This window comes from Barbatula barbatula (assembly GCF_947034865.1).
Source record: "Barbatula barbatula genome assembly, chromosome: 2".
Lineage (NCBI taxonomy): Eukaryota > Metazoa > Chordata > Actinopteri > Cypriniformes > Nemacheilidae > Barbatula > Barbatula barbatula.
Window position 1 is genome coordinate 16,409,852 of NC_136767.1, and position 22,607 is coordinate 16,432,458.

General features: G+C 36.8%; 1 protein-coding gene across 4 annotated transcripts in view; it reads right to left on the reverse strand.

Annotated features, from left to right (window-relative positions):
• Positions 1-978: 978 nt before the first annotated feature.
• The window catches only part of eda (ectodysplasin A), a 38,195-nt gene continuing 16,566 nt past the window's right edge, over positions 979-22,607 (reverse strand). Inside the window, exons 2-8 of one of the 4 annotated variants that reach the window (XM_079473578.1) lie at positions 12,394-12,454; positions 4,772-4,807; positions 4,381-4,566; positions 4,189-4,223; positions 3,497-3,548; positions 3,052-3,182; positions 979-2,909 (exon numbers count right to left, since the gene is read on the reverse strand). In XM_079473578.1, the coding sequence (XP_079329704.1) occupies positions 2,649-2,909; positions 3,052-3,182; positions 3,497-3,548; positions 4,189-4,223; positions 4,381-4,566; positions 4,772-4,807; positions 12,394-12,454 (762 nt within the window). In that variant the 3' untranslated portion in view covers positions 979-2,648. The remainder of the gene's footprint in view (positions 2,910-3,051; positions 3,183-3,496; positions 3,549-4,188; positions 4,224-4,380; positions 4,567-4,771; positions 4,808-12,393; positions 12,455-22,607) is intronic. The other 3 variants (XM_079473579.1, XM_079473580.1, XM_079473577.1) reach the window with 3 other exon arrangements.

Genomic DNA, 22,607 nt, shown 5'->3' on the forward strand with positions numbered 1-22,607 from the left:
ATTTTTTTTGCATTGTTATGTGCATTTACAAGATTACACTACAAAAAATAACGTGTATTCCAGTTTGCAATGTTTTCTCTATGATGTAAGAAAGTCTGTAAGGGGCAGACTATAAGCTTTCTATTTAATTTGACCTTTAGTTGACCTGTTGACAATATAACACTATCACAGCTACACTTCACAAAAGTATTTTTCTTTTTAATACTATTCATTTTTCTATTCTAGATTAAAATAATAATTGATTGCAACCCAAAGAAAGTTAATTTCATAGCCATTACATTAAGTTAAAATGTTACATGATTTAAGGAAGGTATTCTCCCCAAGTTCTTGTAGCACAACAGTATCACATTACAATAGCAATGCAAAGGTCATAAGTTTGATTCCAGGGAACACATATACTGATAAAAAGTTTACCTTGTAATGCATGTTATATTTAGAACAACAACAGAATGGACTGACACTGACATTAGTCCCATGTCCCGAGGTGTGAATTTCACAATGACGTAAATCTCACCTTGAAACCATTCTGTGATAGGAGTTCACCTGTTTGAAGTTGTCAGGGGCTGGACTGGCTCTTTATTTCTCGCTCTTTGAGTTAATTGTCCTGAGATTTTAGACAAAAGCCAAGCACCAAGAGTGTATCCTGTCTTTGCATGTGTGTATGTAGACAGACTGTAAGACAGAAGAATGTGGAAACAGAGGTGATGAAACTTCATGTTTTTTAAAGAATGGCATTCGGAAGCGTTATTAGCCATTACGTCACCCTGTAGACTGCATACACATTGAATACACACACAGTCTGAAATGACTTTCTGTTGTATAGACAATATGGAACAGCAACTATCCTGACGTATATTGTAGTTTTTAGTGTAACTCATTTGTTTACATTATTAACATAAAAAAAACTTAAGGACAACATAACTTCTGGTTGGGCTAAACTGGACTAGATTACAAACATCTCACTTGACTGCTATGAATGAATTAAAACGAACACGATTTTTATTGACACTAGGTGGCATCACACACCAGTTATGAAAAGAACATTTTTTTCAATAACAGTTTAATGTGACAACAATTGTACAAAAAGATCTTATGTACATATATACACTCCATGTATAGTTTACAAATATACATTATCTTCAGTAAAGCATGAATACACACAGTATACAAATCAATGACATAAAAAGGCTCATATCTAAAACAAACACACCAAAAACTAAAACAAGTTGTCGATCAGATCTGATGTATACATGAACACAATCATATTCAGACCTTCTCCTGTTGTAACCCTGCCAGTTGTGTCACATTTCCCTGTTGGGAAAGGGGGACGCAGTGAGAACCCGGGGGTAGATTACAGCACTCTTCACAAAGTTCCAGATAATTCCCAGTTCTTCTTATTCAAACACCCTTGAACACACAAAGCAGTTGTTCCCACTGTGAAGATCCGGGATTTGAATCCCCCTAACTACGCTTACATTATTCTGTCCGTCTCTATAACCCATTCAGTCCCACAATCCTGAGCTGTCAGGCAGGTGCTGAAATGTCTTGAAGCCTGCAGGATTGATTGACTTGTTTGCTTGTATGTGTATATAAGAGGGAAAGAAAAATACTATGTTCAGAATGAAATACCAGCTTACTGTGTACTACCATATACCTTCCACTATTTAAATGGCACACATTACAACACGTAAATAAATTGGTGTTTTTAATTCTAGGTTGATATTATTTTCAGGTTTTCTGTCCAATTGACAATTTTGCATTGTGGAACACAGGATTTCACTTAGTATGCTCTACTGCATATTGCTAATTTAAGCAAATATATTAGGATTGAACAATACTCTATGCATAAAAATAACTGCATACGGTGCACAATATACATACTGCAACAATACTAAGAGTAGTAAGATAGTATGCTATTCTGGACAATACAAACTTCTCAGTGCTACATTTAATATACAGGAGCAATAGTGACCCCTGCAGGGCTTATATGGTATTTTGCAATCGGGGTGACGCAGCTTGGTTAATGGGATGTGAAAGCATGAAGTTTGCCCGTGCCTGAACTATTGCCATTACATACACTAAACACACTCAGTTATGGCATAATAATCGGTTATAGATTGAAAAAAAACCTAAAAACATAACATTGTTAGTTCATCACTTCGTATTGACAAAGGTTATCCTGACTGTGTGTGTGTGTGTGTGTGTGTAAATAATCTTGAAAAACATGAAAATAGATATTTTTATAGCAGGTTGGTAAAACACAGAAAAACTGTGCGCCAGACAACAACATATTTATTGAAGGTGCTGTTTTGTGTCCTCGGAATTGATGTTACGCACACATCCAAACGTATGATTTGTAGATCCATGTCTATTTGATTTGATTCCTTGCCTGGGTTGAATGATGAGTCTATAATGTTTGAGGATTGGCGATGGGCTTCAGTGCTATGAGAGAGTTCGATCTTTTAGTCAGTGGTCAATGCTTTTGATGAGGCCATTGAGAAGGTAGAAATGAAGAAGAGCCCATTAGTTCATAAACTGTCTGGCTCTAGACTGGGCCATGTCCATGGGCCTGGGCTCAGATGAGTTCATTGCTCATTCAGATCTCATGAGATCTGTGTTTGACATGGTCGATCTGGAAGGTGATTGGCTCAGGTATGTCCTGTAGCTGGGGCGTCCCCTAGGCGGATGCTGCCAAGGAAGGTGGTGTGGTTGCTCATTGAGATGGAGGTGTCTTCGTACACCATGCGGATGGAGATCCTCTGCCGGGCTCGCAATAAACAAACACCAGCAGTGTAACAGGTGTTGAACTTGCGCTGGCCGGTCTCAATGCTTCTTGTGCAGCGCAGGAATGGAGTCTTATCTACCATCACCTCATAACTTGCTATGTCTGTAAAATTCAGGTAATATACCTGGGGCACAGAAAGAGAGAAAGGCACAAAAATGCAAGTGAAATAATAGTAGTTATTGTCTGATCTTGTTAATATTGAAAATACCATTGATATGTAAATGTTTGTGTATGAGGAGTAGAGTTAGTCCAGGGACTGTACTCACTTCTACCTGACTATATATAAAGTATGTTCCGTCAAGTAGGACCTCCAACTCTCCAGAGCGGGAGTGCATTTTAAACACTCTCTGGTGAATTGAAATCATTCTCCAATTCTTCAACACACCTTCTGACAAATCTCACAAACAGACACCAGTAAATACTCAATCATCTGTTATGGCACCAGTGACACACAAATAGACACATGCACATCTTACTATTTTGCTATTACACAAAATAAGCTAATGATTCCAGATGAATTATATTTTCTATCAATAAACCCCCAAACAATCCAGCTATTGGAGTTATTATTATAACATTTTCATTTTAATAACTGTAATGATTTTAGCAAATGTTTTTATTATAGAATAGTAATATCTGCACAAACACAATATCAATATGTATTCTTAAATGTGTGGCAGTCTATGCGAGGGATCATTATTTAACTCTTACCTTCTTTCACTTGGATAGTGGTCTCTTGACCCTGAAGATGCACCACAGCTGGCTAAAGAAATAAAACAGTATGTTTAAAGCCACATATTCAAAATCGATTTACATGCTGTATTAATACACACGCACACAGATTTACACAAACATCTGTACTTGACACTAGTGATAGATCGATATGTTTCAGTGGCCGATATGTTAGGTTGATATTTGGATTTTGTATTATTGGCATCGGACACATTTTTACAAATTGCCAAAGTTTTTTTATATAAAACCAGCATTTGGCACATAGTAAAATGACCGCAGTAAAAAGGTTTATGTGATGTGGATGAGATACAAATATTGTAATTTGGATATAGGTTATTAATTCATATTTAGCCATATTAAGCTGATTCGTACTAACCTCATAATAAAAAATAATTGTTAATTTAGTTTCACCAGTTTTCTGTATGTCTCATTTATGCATAACACAAAAGCAACGCAATTACATTTGTGTTATATCGGCATCTTATTGAGCAACCAGCCACATTGATTTATTAATATCGGTATCAGTATCTGCCATTAAAAAACTCATATGGTCAATATTGGTATTGGTCATATTGGTCAATTACTTCACGACACAAGCTGCTTGATTCTTTTGAGATTGCACATGAAATGTTGCGAACAGAAATGTTAAGTGCGATGAAGAAGATCGATACCTGTGTGTCTTTGTGTTTGCCTCTATCTGCACCACCTGTTGATACACAGCAAAACAGAATATCGGAATTAAATTTCTGATAAGTTACTGCCATTGACCGCATGCGTGTCATCCAAACTTTACTTGAATTAACTTTAATTGTAGGAAAAGCCTCCAAGGTGATAAAACATGACTGTGAAATCTGAATGTTAACCTGAATGTCCCTGTGGTCCAGGTGGACCTTGTGGTCCGGGAGGCCCGGCTGGTCCAGGAGGGCCCGGTGGGCCAGAGGGACCCATTGCGTTAGTGCCTGGGATCCCCGGTATTCCTGGTATTCCAGGGGGGCCTTGTGGACCAGGTGGACCTGGAGGTCCAGGAGCGCCAGGTGGCCCTTTCTTGCCTAATTTTTTTTACATAAAAATACAAAATTATATTTGATTTTACATGAACATTATTTGCCATGTTTGAGAGTATATAAGACTTTGAAACATATGCAAACCAATCAGCTTAAGTATATTAGGAAACTGAGAAACTTCACTGCAAAGTGTCACTTAATATTTATTAGCATAAATAACGAATAAGTGTGAATAAAAATATGAAATTACCCTTTTTCCGATCTCCTTTCTTTTTTCCATTAGCTTCTGAAAGAAAAGTAATTAGAAATGAATCATTGCACACTCTCAACAGCTAGTCTGTCACAATGCAGGAACATGTTTTTGAATTGGAGTTCCAGAATGAAAAGAAGATAATAATTGTAAAGAGACAGTCTGTCAACTTCGTTTGTTCAGAATAATAAACCCAATCCTAACTGAAATGAAAATTGCACCTGGCTGGCATCTATACACGCGTGTTTATGCAGTATGAAAGGACATGTGTATAAATCTTTAATAGGTTTTCTGTTTAAAAACAAGCTGACTGTAACACAACTGGTTGATTTGAGTCAAAACATGTCCACTAAAAGCTTATTTGTTTATGTGCATGTGTAACAAATTGAGCAAATCTGTGATAAACATGCTGGACAAAATCAGCTGTTTTGTGGATTAAAAACCAGCCTATCACACGCTTAGGAAACCCATTCACAATCATTTTCAGGAGACAGATCTATGTTCCTAAGGCCCGAGGTCATTCAGTGCTTGCGTTGGCCAATATTCCAAGGGGTTTTTTCACAACAAAACAACTTTTGTAAATGTAAATGACTTGCTGCTTTTGTGTTGTCTGTAGGGCTTCTAACACGATATTTCTCTCTCAAAGCGTAGAATTTCGAAAGTAAAAAAAACAACTTGCTGTTTTTAATCTTTTCGTATAATCCTCCATTTTTCTCATAACATGAAAAGCAACAAAGTAAAAAGAGGGAGCGAGAGAGAGAGAGAGGTTTATGTTGGGTGGAAATCCCACAAGCTGATTTACATAACAACATGTGTAAACATAAAATCAAACAAGCATAACTAAAAACATACACAACTGCAAGCAGAAAACATAACCTCCACCTGTCTTCAGTCTGAGTATGCAGAGGTCCATGTCATCTACATACAAAAATCAAAGAAAAATTCCCTAAAAAACTCTTTGTATTGTTTACATACCACCTGCAATCCAGTTTAACGGGGTTAAGCAGTGCATGTTGGTGGTAGAGGGATATGTCACGCATAACAGCATGTTATCTCTGAGATTACTGATTGTAATGTTTATTATAGCTGATTTTGATGATTGTTAAAGAAAGTGCCAGATTCAAAAACATCTTTGCATTTTGTGGCTGCTGCAGTTTACACAGCACTATTGTTGCCCACTGAGGGCAGGTTGTAAATTAAAGTTTGTTTGATATACAAAATAGATGTTCATACACATGTCCTTGTGATTTCTTTGCAGCAGAACCTGATCGATTGTGTGTGTGTGTGTATTAACAGTATGTGTGTGGTGTGGGTCATATTCAAATAAATATCATTTAAATTAATGTTATCTCTACATTAAATTACAGATTTAAAGGGATAATTCACCAAAAAATGAAAATTCAGGCACCCTTTATTTATCCTCTTGCTAAACTTTCTTTCTTCTGCAGAACACAAAAAAAGATATTTTGAAGACATTGTGAAGTTTCTGATAAATCTGCACCACTGGTTCAATAAACTCCCTCTGCTGGTAAACCTTGAGCACTTGGATCACAAGCCAAATTTTCCATTCATATTTACACCAAGATTCTAGATTGTAGATTTTTACATATATTCACGCTGATAAACAACACGTCAAAAACTCGAACCCTGAGAACGTGATAAGCACAATAATGAGTGCTTTTAACTGCTTAAATAACTACTTTTAACTCTCTGCATGTGCGTGTTTGCCTACATGAAAACCATGTATGTTAAAAGAATCTTGAAGGAGTTACTTGACAGTGGTATGCCTGTGTTTGTTTTAAATGGGAAAAAAAGAACGAGTGTTAAAAGTCTTTAATGAATGGAACAAATTAGCATCAAAGACAGCCATTATTGGAACCATATTTCACACCAAACATCCAGCTGCACTCACATATGAACCGACCACCATCTGTACATTCACAAGTGCATGTTTGTGAAGCCAAAGGCAACAAAGTGTTGGAGTTTGTGTAAGTCCATGTGTAAATGTTTTGACCCGTGAATCTGAGAAGTAGGAAAAGACAGAATGGCCTGTGAGTGTGGGAATTTATATGAATATGGTTTATTGAATTCATATAGTTTTAAATTAGTATTTGCATTTAGCATTATTCTATGTTCAGCCAACCCGATGTTCACACACACATGTTGGGTCTTCATGTTTTAGGGGGACATAATCAGGGTTCTAAATTAACACCCGCCAACCCGCCAAATGCGGGTAAAAATTTATTTTTGGTGGGTGTTAATAAAAACTTACTAGCCAGTTTGGCCGGTGATGCATGAGGCATTACATGCATGATACATAAGGCTCTGTTCTCGGTCATTTATCCTATGCATTTATCCACCTGACAGTACTTCCTAGATTTCCCAAGAACACTGTTTCGTAATGCTACGTGGTGACGTTTCATACGCCCATTGGCTGCGCGCAGTTTGTAGTGAAACCAGCGCGAGAAACCATGGAAACGAACGGAGCCAGAGCAGGGAGCAGACTGAAATAAGACGGAGTTTAGCTAGATAGCTAGCTAGCTAGCTAGCAAAGTAAAGTATAAAGTTAAGATTAGCTAAACTAAATGAGGCGGTGGTTGGGACAGACTTCTGGGGGCGAGAAGAGGAACGAGGCAGGGGATGAGGATATCAACAGAGAAACGAAGAAAAGAAAATTTAATGCCAAATGGCTGACGGGTCGTGAATGGCTTGTGTTTGATCACGAAAATGTCGTCATGTTTTGTCAGGATTGCCGCATGTACGCGAAAGAAAAAAACTAAACGAACAATTTCGTGGTAGGAACTACTAATTTTAAAGTCGAGGCAGTAAAGGACCATGAGAGTGCCCGAAGTCATCAGGAGAGCCTAAGGATTAAAACTGCAGATATATATAAAGACAGATATAAAGACAGATAGAAAGATAGATAGAAAGATATAAAGATAGATACTGTAGATAGATATAGACAGATATAAAGACAGATAGAAAGATATAAAGATAGATACTGTAGATAGATATAAAGACAGATATAAAGACAGATAGAAAGATAGATAGAAAGATATAAAGATAGATACTGTAGATAGATATAGACAGATATAAAGACAGAAAGATAGATAGAAAGATATAAAGATAGATACTGTAGATAGATATAAAGACAGATATAAAGACAGATAGAAAGATAGATAGAAAGATAGATAGAAAGATAGATACTGTAGATAGATATAGACAGATATAAAGACAGAAAGATAGATAGAAAGATATAAAGATAGATACTGTAGATAGATATAAAGACAGATATAAAGACAGATAGAAAGATAGATACTGTAGATCGATATAAAGATAGATACTGTAGATAAATCCCAAACTTGAAATGTATGCACTTTCTGTGTATATTTTGTTGTATGTATTGTACTTTATATGTATTTTTCATGCCAAAATTGTTAATAAAATGATCAAATGCATTCAGTGTTACTCATATTTTCACCCGAAAAAAATTGGCTAGTGGAAATTCTGATTGGCTGGTAACTTTAGAAAGTTACCAGCCACATTGGCTGGTGATCAAAAAAGTTAATTTAGAACCCTGGACATAATTATATGAATGCTGAATCTCCTCAACCCAACCCTCACACAAACCTCTCAGCATTTTTACGTTTTTAAATAGACATCATTTTGTTTGATGATTTATAATCGGTTTTCCTCATAGGGTTAAAAAACCCAACAAGGTCATGAATTTGGTTCCAACACTGGTAGGGTTTAACAGGACCACACAGGGTCTAAAATGAACACTCATGCAATGTGTTCAACTCAAAAATGGCTTTGGTCAGTAACTTTATAAAGGCATAATACAAGATAGCACAGGATTTAATCTATCACTATTCACATCTGTCTAACGTTGTTTATATAGTTCAAGACATGTTTTTCTCCAAAACAAAATCACCATGTATTTCCACAACAGGTGCAGCTTCATGTAGAGAAATTAACTCATCCCCGAAATAACAAAAGTCTATTTGGACGTACTTTGGACTGCACACACAATTTAACACTAGATGGAGTAACACATTCATTCCATTTAAACTATAACATTGTGAGTTATAATGTGTGTGTACGTTCAAAATGATTTCACAATAATAAATGAAATCCATAGTTTTAACCATGCTTCACATTGGGACTCATTCACCCTGTCAGGGTATATTCAGCGATAACATTCAGCTGGCTGTACATTATCCCCCCATTTCAAGGCTACTTGCCATATTAGTACATTTTTCAACTGGAAATGTTAATTTGAAATATTTGTAAAAAACCCAAACCTCCCGTGAGGTTTGTGACTCGCAGTACACAAGGGACCCTATGTACTGTATTTCTTGATTGGAACATCAGGGAAAAAACACCTTGGAATTTCACGACTAGCCAATCAGAATCAAGCATTCCAGAGTGCTGTGTATTCATTCTACATAACAGCATGTTAGGGATTTATGAAGGCTTGAAACATTACCACACCGTTGTCTGGATCGGAGTCAAACAGAGATTTATTGCTCAGCATATTACAGGCATTGTTTCCGGCATCCATCTGTAACACACCTGAATGCGTCACTCTACTTGTGTGTGCGCGTGTGTTTAAGAGTGAATGACACAAAAGCTCTGCATCCCACATGCATACAGAGAACCAAATTGAAAAAGAAATCTTCAAACAGAATCTTCAAAAGGATCTGATGTCTGTGGAAAGACGAGATTCCATGTTTCATTTGAGGAATTGATTTTGATGTTTGAGTTCTAGATCATGAGCAGATCCATCAAGGCACACCTCCGGGATCAATGCCTAGTCGCAACTTCAATGGGACCAATCAATCAGAAATATGTTTTTCCATACACGATGTTCCTGGAAAACATTTGTACAAGGTGGTGATTTTGTATGAATATGTACAATGTTAATTGTACAAAATAGTTACTATTAGAAAAGACAAGCACCCTAACCTGCTAATTGAATGCATATCTACCTGTTATACCGGCCACAGTACAAAACAGAACAGCGTAAATCCATGCAACTGTCCAGTGCTGAAATAGGGGGTGGGGTGAGGGTTTCCAAGACACTTTATGGGGATATGGCTAAGCTCATGAACTTGGATACAAATTTGATTTGGCCGGATTTCATATCCAATTAATATGAACTTGTTTTCTCTAACTGGAGGGATTTGGACCTCCATTAAACAGGTCTGTTCCTAATGCATTGTCAGATCTCTGTAACAGATCTTCCTTCTGGTGCTCGCAGTATACATGTCCGGATGTGTTTCAACAAACTTATCTGTGCGTGTAGACATTTACAGCACTTGCGGCATTAATGGTGTCGGTTCCTGCCAAACGTTCTCTTAGGCCACATCCCATTAGCCAAGCTTTTATTCCTTAGAATTATTTGCATATAGTTGCCGGAGAATCGGAGAGAACCGTTGCACGCGACCACGTCTCCCAGAGGGAGAACATTAACAGCCTTACTGACTCAACTCCCTGCTGAGCCTCTGATAACATCCAACCTGTTTGATCTCATCGATTAGTTGGTGGGCCGAACTCTCTTGGTCTTGGCAGTGGAACGGATCAAATGCAAGCTGTATAATGCAAACTGTGATTTGTACCTCATGGTGATTGGGTCACGGAGATCTTTAATGGGGAACAGTCTGTGTTTGTTTGATAAATGTGGATATTTTTAATCATTAAAGCTGTGCATGACAGGAAATCAGAGACAAATATCAAAGTCTGTCAACTCCCTTCTATTCTTAAAAGGTTAGTGACAGAGCTCCAACAGAAGCGGGTGAGGTTTCAGCAAATACAGTTGTTAGTAATTACACGAAGCTCTTTTTTGAAGAAAAGTGAAACAGCTTGTGTTTGTTTGCCATTGACAAGGCACAGAAATAAATTCAGGCTTTATCCCATTTAGATGTCCATATCATAACCACTCAACATGCCGATCACAATAATTTGATCTAAATTATTTATATGAAATAAACTCAATCATTGTGTGCTTAAATTTTTAATGACAAACAGGCATCCAAATAGGGAATTTAAGGGACTGTAGAAATGACATTAACTGGACATTTTTTGTTATGCAGTGTTCCAAATGAATTTAGAATACAAACATTTTAAACAAACGTTAAGTAAAGAATTATGAAATGTAATATGTTATTTATTTAATTGACATATATATGTGGCAATATAATAATAATATAAATTATTCATTTTTATTATCATTTTAGTGCTTTAAACTTATTTCAGTTTATTTTCGAGGTAACATTAGAATTGTTCCTTTAGTTACATTTTTCTAATAATTTTTAGATCAATATTTTATTTGAATTCAATGAACAGAAATTTTCCAATGTTTAATTTTGGTAAACTAAAATAACCTTGCCTCATACCTCCATATTTCGTGATTTTTTTGCCATAAATCATTATTATAAGTCACCCTTAATGTTTATCATTTGGTTTTGCAAATATCTAACCTTTTTTTTAAAAGTGCTTTTTTTGAAAGTAAATCTTTTTACATTTCCTAAAAACTGAATTTGGACTTCCAAGGATTTGGAATAAAGACTACGATAAATAACTGCAAAAGCGGACTTAAAATTTAAGTGGAATTGACTATTTTACATTGTGGCAATAGGTTGGCCAGAGTTGATTTCACTTATTTTAAAAAAATTTATTGCTTAATCTTTGATAAGTAATGTGTAACATTAAACGCTTTAAAGAGTTAGTAAAGCCAATTGATTGTTGATTGATTTGATCGTAACAATTTTAAGCAGCAAAAAACTTCTCGCATAATATTACATCTACTTAAAACAGGATTTTACGTCTGTTTATTTGGAAGACAGACTTGCAAAATGAAGAATATTGAATAGTTCGATGTTCCACATTGCAAAAACAAACCCTTTCAGGATGATACTAGACTGCCATAACATGTGATAATGTTGACTTATAAAACACATGTATATCTGCAGAATATCAGTCATCTGATACTCTGCGACATATAGGCTTCAGCAGCGCTAATCGAAACCATGTGAATATGCGAGATTGAATATGTGCAATGATGTTTGTGTACCGTGCATGTACGTTATCTATGTTGTATCAGTATTTAGTTTGGCACATCACACACACAGGTGCAAAACCTGAAACAGTAGAACCTCCAATCGGGGCCAGTTACTACACAGCCATAATCAAAGCCAAAACCACCTGCCAATCAAACCTCTGCCAACTGGAGCCAATCACAGCCAGGGAAAGCGGAGTAGGTAACCAAAGCCGCACGAGAACGAGCGAGAGAGGCGCAATATCGGTTTGTTATAAGCTACTACAATGGAAAAAAGAGAGGGATTTCACATATAAACTACTGGTGAGCGCAGCATCACCCAGTAATGAGTAAGATGGAAGGAATGAACGAGAACGAGAGAGAGAGAGAGAGAGAGAGAGCATGATCAAATGAAGGAAATGCATCTTGTTCTGAACTCTAAACCACATCAAAGAACAATGCTGGCAATCTCACAGACCTTATACTCACACATGTATACACACACGTATCAACACACACACTGACTTAATATAAGCTCCAAATCGCATGGATACCAACCACACACACAAAGGTTTTTTCTTACCTGAACGCTTGGTGCGATGAATGACCGTTTCCAGCTCTTGCGTACGATCCCTCCATCTGCTCTGTGAGAGTGAAAAGATGAGAATTTTTTAAAATATAATGCAGAAGAAAAAAAAATGACTTCATGGAGCCATTTCAAAGGATTTCACATTTGCACTCCAGGTTGCATTTAAGCCAAGAGATGATCAATGAAACAATTTTTCATAAAGTAAATGTCACCATGTAAACTGAAACTACACACAAACTACACCTCTGTTGAAAGACAACGCTCTGAACGTAATGAAAGACTGTGAGATTGTGTAGACCGAAACCCTGTGGATTTACAACTGTATGACATTCCATTGGAGTGAACAAGCACACAAAATCCTGCTTGAATTTAATGAATTATAAACCTCAGAAAGGAACTCAGGAATCTGAAGTCATGTCAAACACACACAAACACAAAGAAAATATTGAGAACAGAGCAATGCTGCTGTAAGCCTAAAGGAATACACAAACATGCAAGTTGTGTTTCCATGTTTTATGGGAACTTTCCATAGACATGATGATTTTAATACTGTGAAAACAGTATATTCCACCGTAGCCCTCAACCTACCCCTAAAACCTTCTGTCATTTTTACATTTTCAAATAAACCTCATTTACCTTATGAGCTGTTTTTCTCATTGAGACTAAAAATGGTCCCAATACTACATGGTTTACCAGGACAGGACACACATATTAAGAAACACATTTATTTAATGGTAATTCTATTGCAACATAGTATATTCAAATGGTTGTCATTTAGTACCATGGTATTTACAAGGATACTTTAAAGAGTATTAGCAACATACAGATCCAGTGATGGTATTGGTATGGTAGCATGTTGAAGTCTTGCTGCGAAAATGCTGAGAAACAGAAAATCAGTTTTATTGGAGATAAGATGTCATAAGTAACTGTTACTGCTCACTCATATCTGACATACTAAGGATATTTTGCAAAGTCTTGTGAATGACATGCACATGTTCACGCTTTTCCAAATAATTACAATGGATTGTTATTGTAGTTTAAGGATGCACATAGCTTGCGGTTCACAGTATTTGAATGCTAGTCAAATAGGAGGTTCAGGTCCTTTGGTGTGGTTGAAACAGCATTGCAATGGATTAGCACTTACATTACAAATGTATTGTGGTTGCATACGATTTTGACTGCCTCTGAATGCGGATCAGTGATATGACCGCAAAACATTTCACAACCCCTACAATTTTAGTATCTTAATACCTACCAGCCAGGTGTAAATGGGGTCAGCCAGAGAGAGAGAGTACAGCAGTAGCAAACCTATCTCTGCTTTGTTTCACACAAGAGTCATGTTACTAGGCCTAGACTGGCATTGTCATCCTCATTGGTGCTCTTTATTCTTTTGTGATTGTAAATAAGCAGTGGATTATTGGAGAAAGAAGGGTTTGAATTCTGACACACACACTCACACGGTAGGGTTTAGCAGGGTCATGCAGTGGTGGGGGGGGGGGGGTCTGGTGTTTAGAGCGTTGTGGTAAAATGAATGTGATCAGATGAGCCAATAAATCATGAAGTTCAACTAGAAGCGTCTGTAGCATTTTTGTTAAGAGTGTTGAGTGTGAACAGAAGATTGTGTGTTTGTGTTTACCGGTAAGATGACACTTTGAGACCTGTAAACACCTTGCTGTGTCAAACTCCAACTAATTCACAGCGTGTTTAAAATGTGACACTGTAGTAGGCCTGTCCTCTTGCCAAAGGATGTACCAGCCCTTTGGACAGGATGTTCTGGCTCAGAGTGTTTATGTGTAAGAAAATAGTTCTTCACAATTCCAGTCACCTTGTTTATTCACAATTACGACAAAGAAGATAATCAGCATTTCGCTCAGGGCGTATAGGTGTAAGAAAATAGTTCTTCACAATTCCAGTCACCTGTTTATTCACAATTACGACAAAGAAGATAATCAGCATTTCGCTCAGGGCGTATAGGTGTAAGAAAATAGATCTTCACAATTCCAATCACCTGTTTATTCACAATTACGACAAAGACGATCAATTACGGGAAATGCCATTTTGGAAGAAGGGACAGTTTAAATATCGGTAAAATACTTGATGGAAATGAAATTGACATGTTGTCTGATGTTAAAACTCAAAGCACAAGACTCTATTAAAGGTTTAAACACATGATACAAACACACAATACATTTACAACATGCTGCTGCTGCACATATAACATATGAGACTACGTGATCACCTTGTAGCAGATCTATACAGGTGGAGCTGGGGAAGGAGGAGGGTTTCTGAAACGCATTGCACTGCTACAACAATCGCTATTTAAAAAAGATTTAAACGAAGAGCAGCAAGCTCATTGGCTGCTGATACGGAAGGAACCAATCAGCTGCACCGTGTACAAAAGTTATTATGTCCGATTGGTTTAGACTTTAGGACTGAGTCATCTAGAGTTTAATGCCAAAACTTAATCTGTCATTTGATATCGTTCTTAGTCTTTTATATTTTGTCTTGTTAAAAGGCATCCAAAAATAAAAACAATTTTATTGTTGATTGCTCGTATTCATAGGGGAACCAAATGCTATATAGAACCATATCTTGGTTCTACAGCGTTTTTTTATGATGACTGAGGTGAAGAACCGCTGAAGAACGAGCCATTTCTTTCAAACTGTACACAAAAAAACTTAATACGAGCCAAGAACCACTTTTAGTGCTATATAGCAACCTTTTTTTTAAGCAACTCCTTATCTGAAACACAAAAGAGGATTTTTTTAAATCTCTCAGTGGTTTTGAATCCATACAATGGAAGTTATTGGGGGCCGATGTTATTTGGTTACCAACTTTCCTCAAAATATATTTTTTGTGTGTTCTACAGAATTAAGTCATAAAGGTTTAAAATGGCATAAGAGTGAACTATTCCTGAACTATTATTTGGTTGTTGACATTCTACGCCATGTTCTTAAAAGGAAAAAACTAAATAAGAATATGATCGTACTAAAGTACACACAACAATAAAGATCCTAAATATTAAATTTGTATGCCTTGTTATGTGGAGGTCAAGTAAATTTTAAAATGATTGCCATGAGTGTTGTTTGAATTGTGAACAGAAGGTTGCTGTAAAACATACACACTTTTTCTTGTGAAGTGTTATGTTTGACTTTGTTTGTGTTGCGAGTATGTGTGTGTGGTCAGTCTGATTAAAACAGCCGTTTTTCTTGGGCTGACGGCAGAAAGAATGGAAAATGTCAAAATAAATACGAGTGGAGTAGATGCTACTGTTAGTTCAGACCACACACACAACTTCTTTAACACGCAATGTCATACATTTCAAACAGAAATGAATTAAACCTAATACAGAGCATAGCCCTACTATAAATCCTGTTCCAGAGCAACATATGTGTACGTGTGTTTGAGGGTGTGAGTGTATTTTTCCCTTTGTGACAACTGACAAACTAATCGCACGTAAAACATGAGAATGTGAATGTTACTACAAGCATGAAGAAATGTACACACGCATTCTTGCTGATTGAGAAAAAAGACGCAATTTTTGCTTGATGAAACCTTTGACCAATCAGATTGTGGGTGGTCTGCAGAAAGACTAATTTCGCTCCGTCTCGTAACCTTTCACTTCTGGTGAGTTTGGAGCTCTGTATGTGTTTAAATAAATCTTACAGTGCTTACACATCTTTTATAACCCTGAAACACAAGTTAGTTTGTCATAATTAGACACACACAAAGAAAGAAAGATTAAAGTCATGCCTAATTTCAACAAGCTATCAACTTTTTCTCAGATGCTTCTCCAAATGTTCCCTAGATGTTTCTCATAAAATTACTTTTTGTTCTGTTTTTCAAATAATAACTAGGAAAATACACAGTATATGGAAAATAGTTTTGGCATACACTAAGAGTATGTAGAATGCAACTGTGTAAAGAATAGCCCAGATCATTACATCTTTTGGATGAAAGATAACTTTTGATTGCAGAATTTGGCATCTTGGAAATCGAACCAGAATTTAGACAATGCTTGCATCTTTTGAAACTCTAGTCTAGAGCATTCGACAAGACTGGATTGTTTTTCCGAATAAAAAAAAACTTAATTTGATGTCTATTGAATTGCAGTCTAGAAGAAACAAGGCAATCTCATCTGTGACTCATTTTTACTGGGATCTCTCTGTGTACAGTTTGAAAGAAATGCTGTGTTTCGTTGTAGTGTGCATGTCTGAGTGTCTGCGTCTTTTAAGACAGAGACAGGTGAGATTCAAGTTACAAGGTCTAGACTGTGAAGAACGCCCTGTTTTAAAATATAAAATGTAAACTATACGCTTACTCTTAAATGTGTCTCGCAATGTGACTGTGCTTTTCCTTGTGGGATTCTGAAAGAGTATGCATTGTGTCTGTACTGACTGATTTTTCTGAAGTGGAGTTCAATTCCACGCTCCTGTAGATCTATTTTCACATTGTTTTAGTTGGATCAGTATCACATTGTGGGTCATAGACGCAGGAAACACCATGGGTAGGTACGGCTGTAGGTAATAACTCCTTGGAAAGATCGCAAGAGATGCAATTAATGTAATCTGCTCTCCGAAAGCAATTTACTGAGAAATGTGCAGCAATGAGAAACTCAACTACATTAGGTGACTGGAAGATAAAGCGCTTTTAAGACTTATTGTTTTTAGTAGTCGGCCATGTCAAAGCTTTGTTGTTCCTGCAGTTATTGAGACTGTGATTGGACAGAATCTCCAAATAGCTTGTGTGATCTAAAACTGTGCATATAGACGCATGGTGCTTTGTGATGTCATAAATGGTGCAAAAATGCACCCTATTTGAGTCTCGCTTTAAAGTAAACTCACAGCAGTTCTGAGTTCACAAAGTTTTCTTTCACCTACTGATATTTCCAAATTCATTTGCCCTTTACAGATTATAATACAAAGCAAAAGACGCACATCTGCACTGAAGTGAGACCTAATGAGTTAACAAGTTGCAGAACCTCTACCAGGAAAATCTAAAGATCAGAAAGGCTAATTGTCTGTTATAATCACATCATTTGGAAACGCAACCTGATCTCAATTTGTAACTATTTTATGAGCTGGAATTCATATGAATTCAGTGTGATGACAATCTTACAAATATGCAGAGATATTAGAAAAAAGTTATACTGTGAAGCCCCTACACTACACCGTCACTGACGTGAAAGCAAATCGTACAAAAGTTTATTATCAAGGCCGTACGAACTCATGAATTATCCACCTTGCAAAAAGGTTACGAATTCCCAAAAGATAGTGTTGGTATCATAGTTCACATGAGCCATAACCCAGAGTCAGACTATCTTTTTAGACAGATTCCAATAGCGTTTGCTAATTGCGTACCCAAGACCGGTAATGTTTTTCACACCAATCAACTCTGAATTCTTTTGACATCAAACAGGTCAGCATCAAAAGCCCTAGTGTGGTGGCGCCCTTAGCGGAACAGTGTGTACTTATCAGTGTCACAAGTTTGCCACATATTGTTCATTGTCCAATAACTTAAATGAAACCCTGATGGGCAAGATCTACAAAGAGAATGTACTAGAGGTGGGTAAATAACATCTCATCAGTGTAACCATACTTTGGCGTATGACCAAATCACATTTTTTTTAACAGATTGGCCCAGCTGTTGTCATTGTAGTGAATGACTGCAGCCCCCCTAGACCAATGAAGCTGACATCATACAATTAACCTCCAACTGTGATATACTCTAGAGATATAAACACACTCAGACACACCGAACACACTCAATAACTATAACGTGTGAAATTGCATCGGAATGTAATCTAATAGACTGATTACGAAGACATTTTGTTGTCCATAAGAGAACTTGTCTGGAAAAGCACATGTAAAAATACTGAGATGTGCAATAGGATAAGGATCAGTCAGGTGACTCTTTTGCATTCATCCAGTTTATATGCGGAATCTGACTCAAGTTTGAACAGGGCAGTGGTAGTTAAGTGGTTAAAGGCTTGGACTGCTATCTGAAAAATGTGATGATATATTCCAGGAAATCAAGATTTTCTGAGAACACAACCAGCTTCATCACCACTGTACTCTTGTGCAAGGCACTTAATCCTCACGTCTCTGGGGGACCGCCTCAACGACCAGTCCATCATAAATTACACTCGAGAAAAAGCGGAACCAAACATCACCATTATTGGATAATAATTTGCAGCTATTTAAGCCAAGAGTTTAATAATAAAAATAATAAAAAAAAAATTTTACCCTCATAAATTCCGAGTTCTTCCTACTTTCCCTCTAAGGACGGCCAAAATTCTGCAGATCAAGGATGTTTCAGTTTTCAAAACAAAGCACAGATGGTCCCAAAAACTACTTTTAATCAACTGGTCACATGTTTAAGTGGATGTATAAAATCAGTCACCCTCAATTTCACACAGGTGTCTTAGCAGAGTAAACGTAGGTGTATTTCAACATGACTACTTGTTAAACAAAGTTAAATTACCAGAAAGTGTCAAAATGCTTTTGGTCTTCATTTTGAATACTGCTGATTTCAAAATGTGTCAAACATTTAGCATATTTAAAGCTTCAACTTGTCAAATTCCTACAAATTATAAATCAGTATTACAGCTTCCTGTTGCAAATCTTGGTATGTATTTGCTCCAAACGAAATGTTTATTTTAAAAAAAACAAGTTACGGATTGGAGCTTAAAAAAACGTTTGCTCTATTTCTTTTAATGTTTTATAATGGACATATTCATACATTATGCAGAAGACATTCATACATTTTTCAGTGTGGCTTAAGTGCCCTAAAGAACTCTACATATTGAACAAAGAGCCATAACCATCTAAACACTTGCAAAATCTTTCATCCATTCTGTTGCTCTCTGGTAGATGAACTGTTAGTCTCCACCCGAGCTGCTGAATTAAAAAAACAAATGTAAATAGAAAAAAGTGGTAACACGTTTAGTATAGGGACCAATTTGTTTTGTTTATTAGTACTTATAAAGCACATATCCTGCATGATCATACTCTACATCCCTAATCCTACCCAATACCTAAACCTAACAACTACCCTACTAACTATTAATAAGCACCAGATTAGGAATTTATTGAGGGAAAAGGTGTGGTTAATGGTTTGTTAATAGCGAGAATTGGTGTCGACAATGTATACATAGCAAGAAGGAACATGTCACATAAATATCCTAATGTACCTGACTGTACCCTAAACCAGGGGTTTCCAAAGAAGGGGTCGCTTGGGCCGGATCGCAAGAGGATTCCCAGAAATCATTTTTTATTATTGGAAATTCATTCAAGTGAATGAAGCAAAATGTTGATCAGTCAATTGATCAATTGATGAAGTCAAAAATAAAACCATGCTAACAAAAAGCTATCAGCCTTTCGAATGAACTTCCCCTCAATCTTGACCCCTGAGGTGATTACGTCACATTAAAGACATCAGCAACCACATTAGGTAAATCAATTTACAGCACCACGTTAAACATCCCCATATGTGAACGCAGATTATTTTTCAGGCTATAAATTTAGGATATTTTTATTTGTCGAAATGAAACGTTGGTTAATATCGACCAAAGACAACGCAGGGAGGTCAGCGGAGGAGGGTGGAGAAGTGCCACAGTCAGAAAAGCCATAGACCCCAGGTACAAAAAGGGACTGGCATTTGCATAAAAAGGACATCCATCAGCACTCAAATCAGTTTGATGAAATTTGTAGTAATAGTTCATGGTTTATGTTTAACAACAAGTAAAGTAATGAGTAAATTTCTATAAAATAATACGTTCGACTGTGTTCTTTTGTGTTGCCATCATGCACGTGTTTGGATAGACCTAATAAGTGCATGTGTGCAGTTGCGTGCAACGTTTCTTGCTGTTGATTTACCACCTCCGAGGATAGTAGGGGGCTCAAGTCACTGGCACTGTTATTTTGAGGGTCGTGGGCTGCAAAGTTTGGGAACCCCCGTCCTAAACAATCTGCATGTTATTGTGAAGAAGGCTGAGTTTTTAACAGTAAAAGCAGTTTCTTAAAAGAATTAAGATGATGTTAAAGATCTACAAACATCAAAGCAATACACACTTGCTAAAGTAGCACTCTAGTAGAGTTTGAGAATGGTATGCAAGAATAGCAGGACAGTTTCTGTAAAGATTGCGAATGAAAGTGAGAGACCTTCACATCATTTAATGATGTCACTCTCTCGGTGGAGGGATCCTGTTACCGTGGCAATCTGATTAAAGCTCTGCTTGCTTTGGCTAAAGAGTACATCAGAAATCAAATGTTCTCTGGCAATGGTTATATTTTCTAAAACGCACATCTCCATTGTGTGTCTTTGATACAATAGTGACTGGCCTGATTGAAACGTGGCCTGACTTATGTTTGAAGACAACCTACTGTATAAAGTAATGCATGCCTGTGAACAAACATTTACTACTCCATTGTAGATCATCATATGGCTGAAGTATGTCTGAGGAATATGTTTAATGCTGTAAATGTGATGGTATGTAAAATGGCGTGATGGTTTTAAAGCACACACACAGGGGTAAACAGACCTCATGTGACATTGGTCTCAACATGTTCTCACCTCATAAGTGGTGAGGTTCTCCAGTTAGAGACTAGTGTGACACACACACACCACACGGACCAGCTGGATGTGGGATTGTGTGCTCGTACAGCTGCAGCCCATCTGGGACAAACTCTGGATGAGATGTGCATACACACACACAGACACACGAGATGCACAGCGTGATAAACTCTAACTGGCCTCTTCATCAACAGAACCTTCTCTTTTCTTCACTTGTCCGTGTTACATTTCCTCATGTCACCTTCCCTTTTATTCTCATCATCCCCTCTCAGCAGCTCTATAGCCTCCTGTCCTCCTCTCAACTCCTCTCCTCTAGCACCTGTTCCTACTTTCTTATGTTCCTCTTATTCTCTCTTATCTTGTCTCTCTCCTCAGCCTATCGAAATGTCTAAAACGTGTTTATTATTAAAACATAAACAGCATTAATATTAGGATGAAATACTCTGATGTGTCGCCTTAATAAGATTTTATTAAATCGCTTCAAATCCCAACTATGAGCTAACCGCTAGATAAATCTGGATAAAAGAACACAAATGAAAACAAAGGACAACCTATAATGACCCAGTTGCAATTGAATCTGCAGTTTCAAGTGTTAAAGCCCATCATCAAAGCACGTGTTTCTGCTTTTATACTGCTGTTTGTGTTGGATTAATTTCCCTCTTGTCTTTTCATCTATTGTTGCTCAATTTAATTACATCATCATTCATTCCAACATGCAAATAATTAAATTAAAATAAAACATCTATTTCACAGTCAGTCGCTATAAATGTGTCATGGACACGTGATGATAGACTCTGAAGAGTGTGAATTTACAGGATATCATAACTCAGGGGGAAAATGTGCTGAACTGTCCATAAAAAGGATCATAACACACGAAATCTTTATAGTCCTTAGAATAAGCTAAATGTGATGCAAGCGAGGTAAATGGCAATTCCAGCATTATGGATGACATGTTTTGGTCAATACTTGAAATATAAATTCTCAAGGAATATATTTTAAATCATCTGTTCATATTTGACTAAACCCCTGATAAAAGAGTCTCGACATCAGAAAATATCAGTCTATGCTCAAGGTTTCTATTTTTATCGATAGAAAAGATTATGCGTTAAGGATGTGACAAGAAAGCCCGCATGTTTCTGACAGACAACATACATTGTAGGATTACTGTTAATTAAATGTGCAAACCAGAATGCGACAATTCCCTTACACTTCACTTCAAAACACAAAAATGCCTTAAATATGGAATATTATTTATTAAATATGGACATCTGATCTATCAGTTTGTGGACAACCTTTGGTAAAAATTAGATTTTTTCATCTTAAGGTTGATATTTGCGTGAAATTGCCCTGGAAAGATAGTGGAAAAGAGAGAAAGAGAGAAAGAACTAAAGAGGAAAGATCTGTTTTAAAGATGTAGTCACAGATGTTAACTGCATCAACAAACTAACAGAACCGCTGTTTCTGTTACTCAAATTTACACAAACACTACAAGACGGAAGCTGACTTCCACTGATATTGTTGGAACTAAATATACAATCCCTCACATTACACAGACACAGCAGAAAACGCAACACAGATGGTTTGTCGCTGTATCAAAGTTCCTCAAAGTTCACTATAACAAAGACATTGCACAC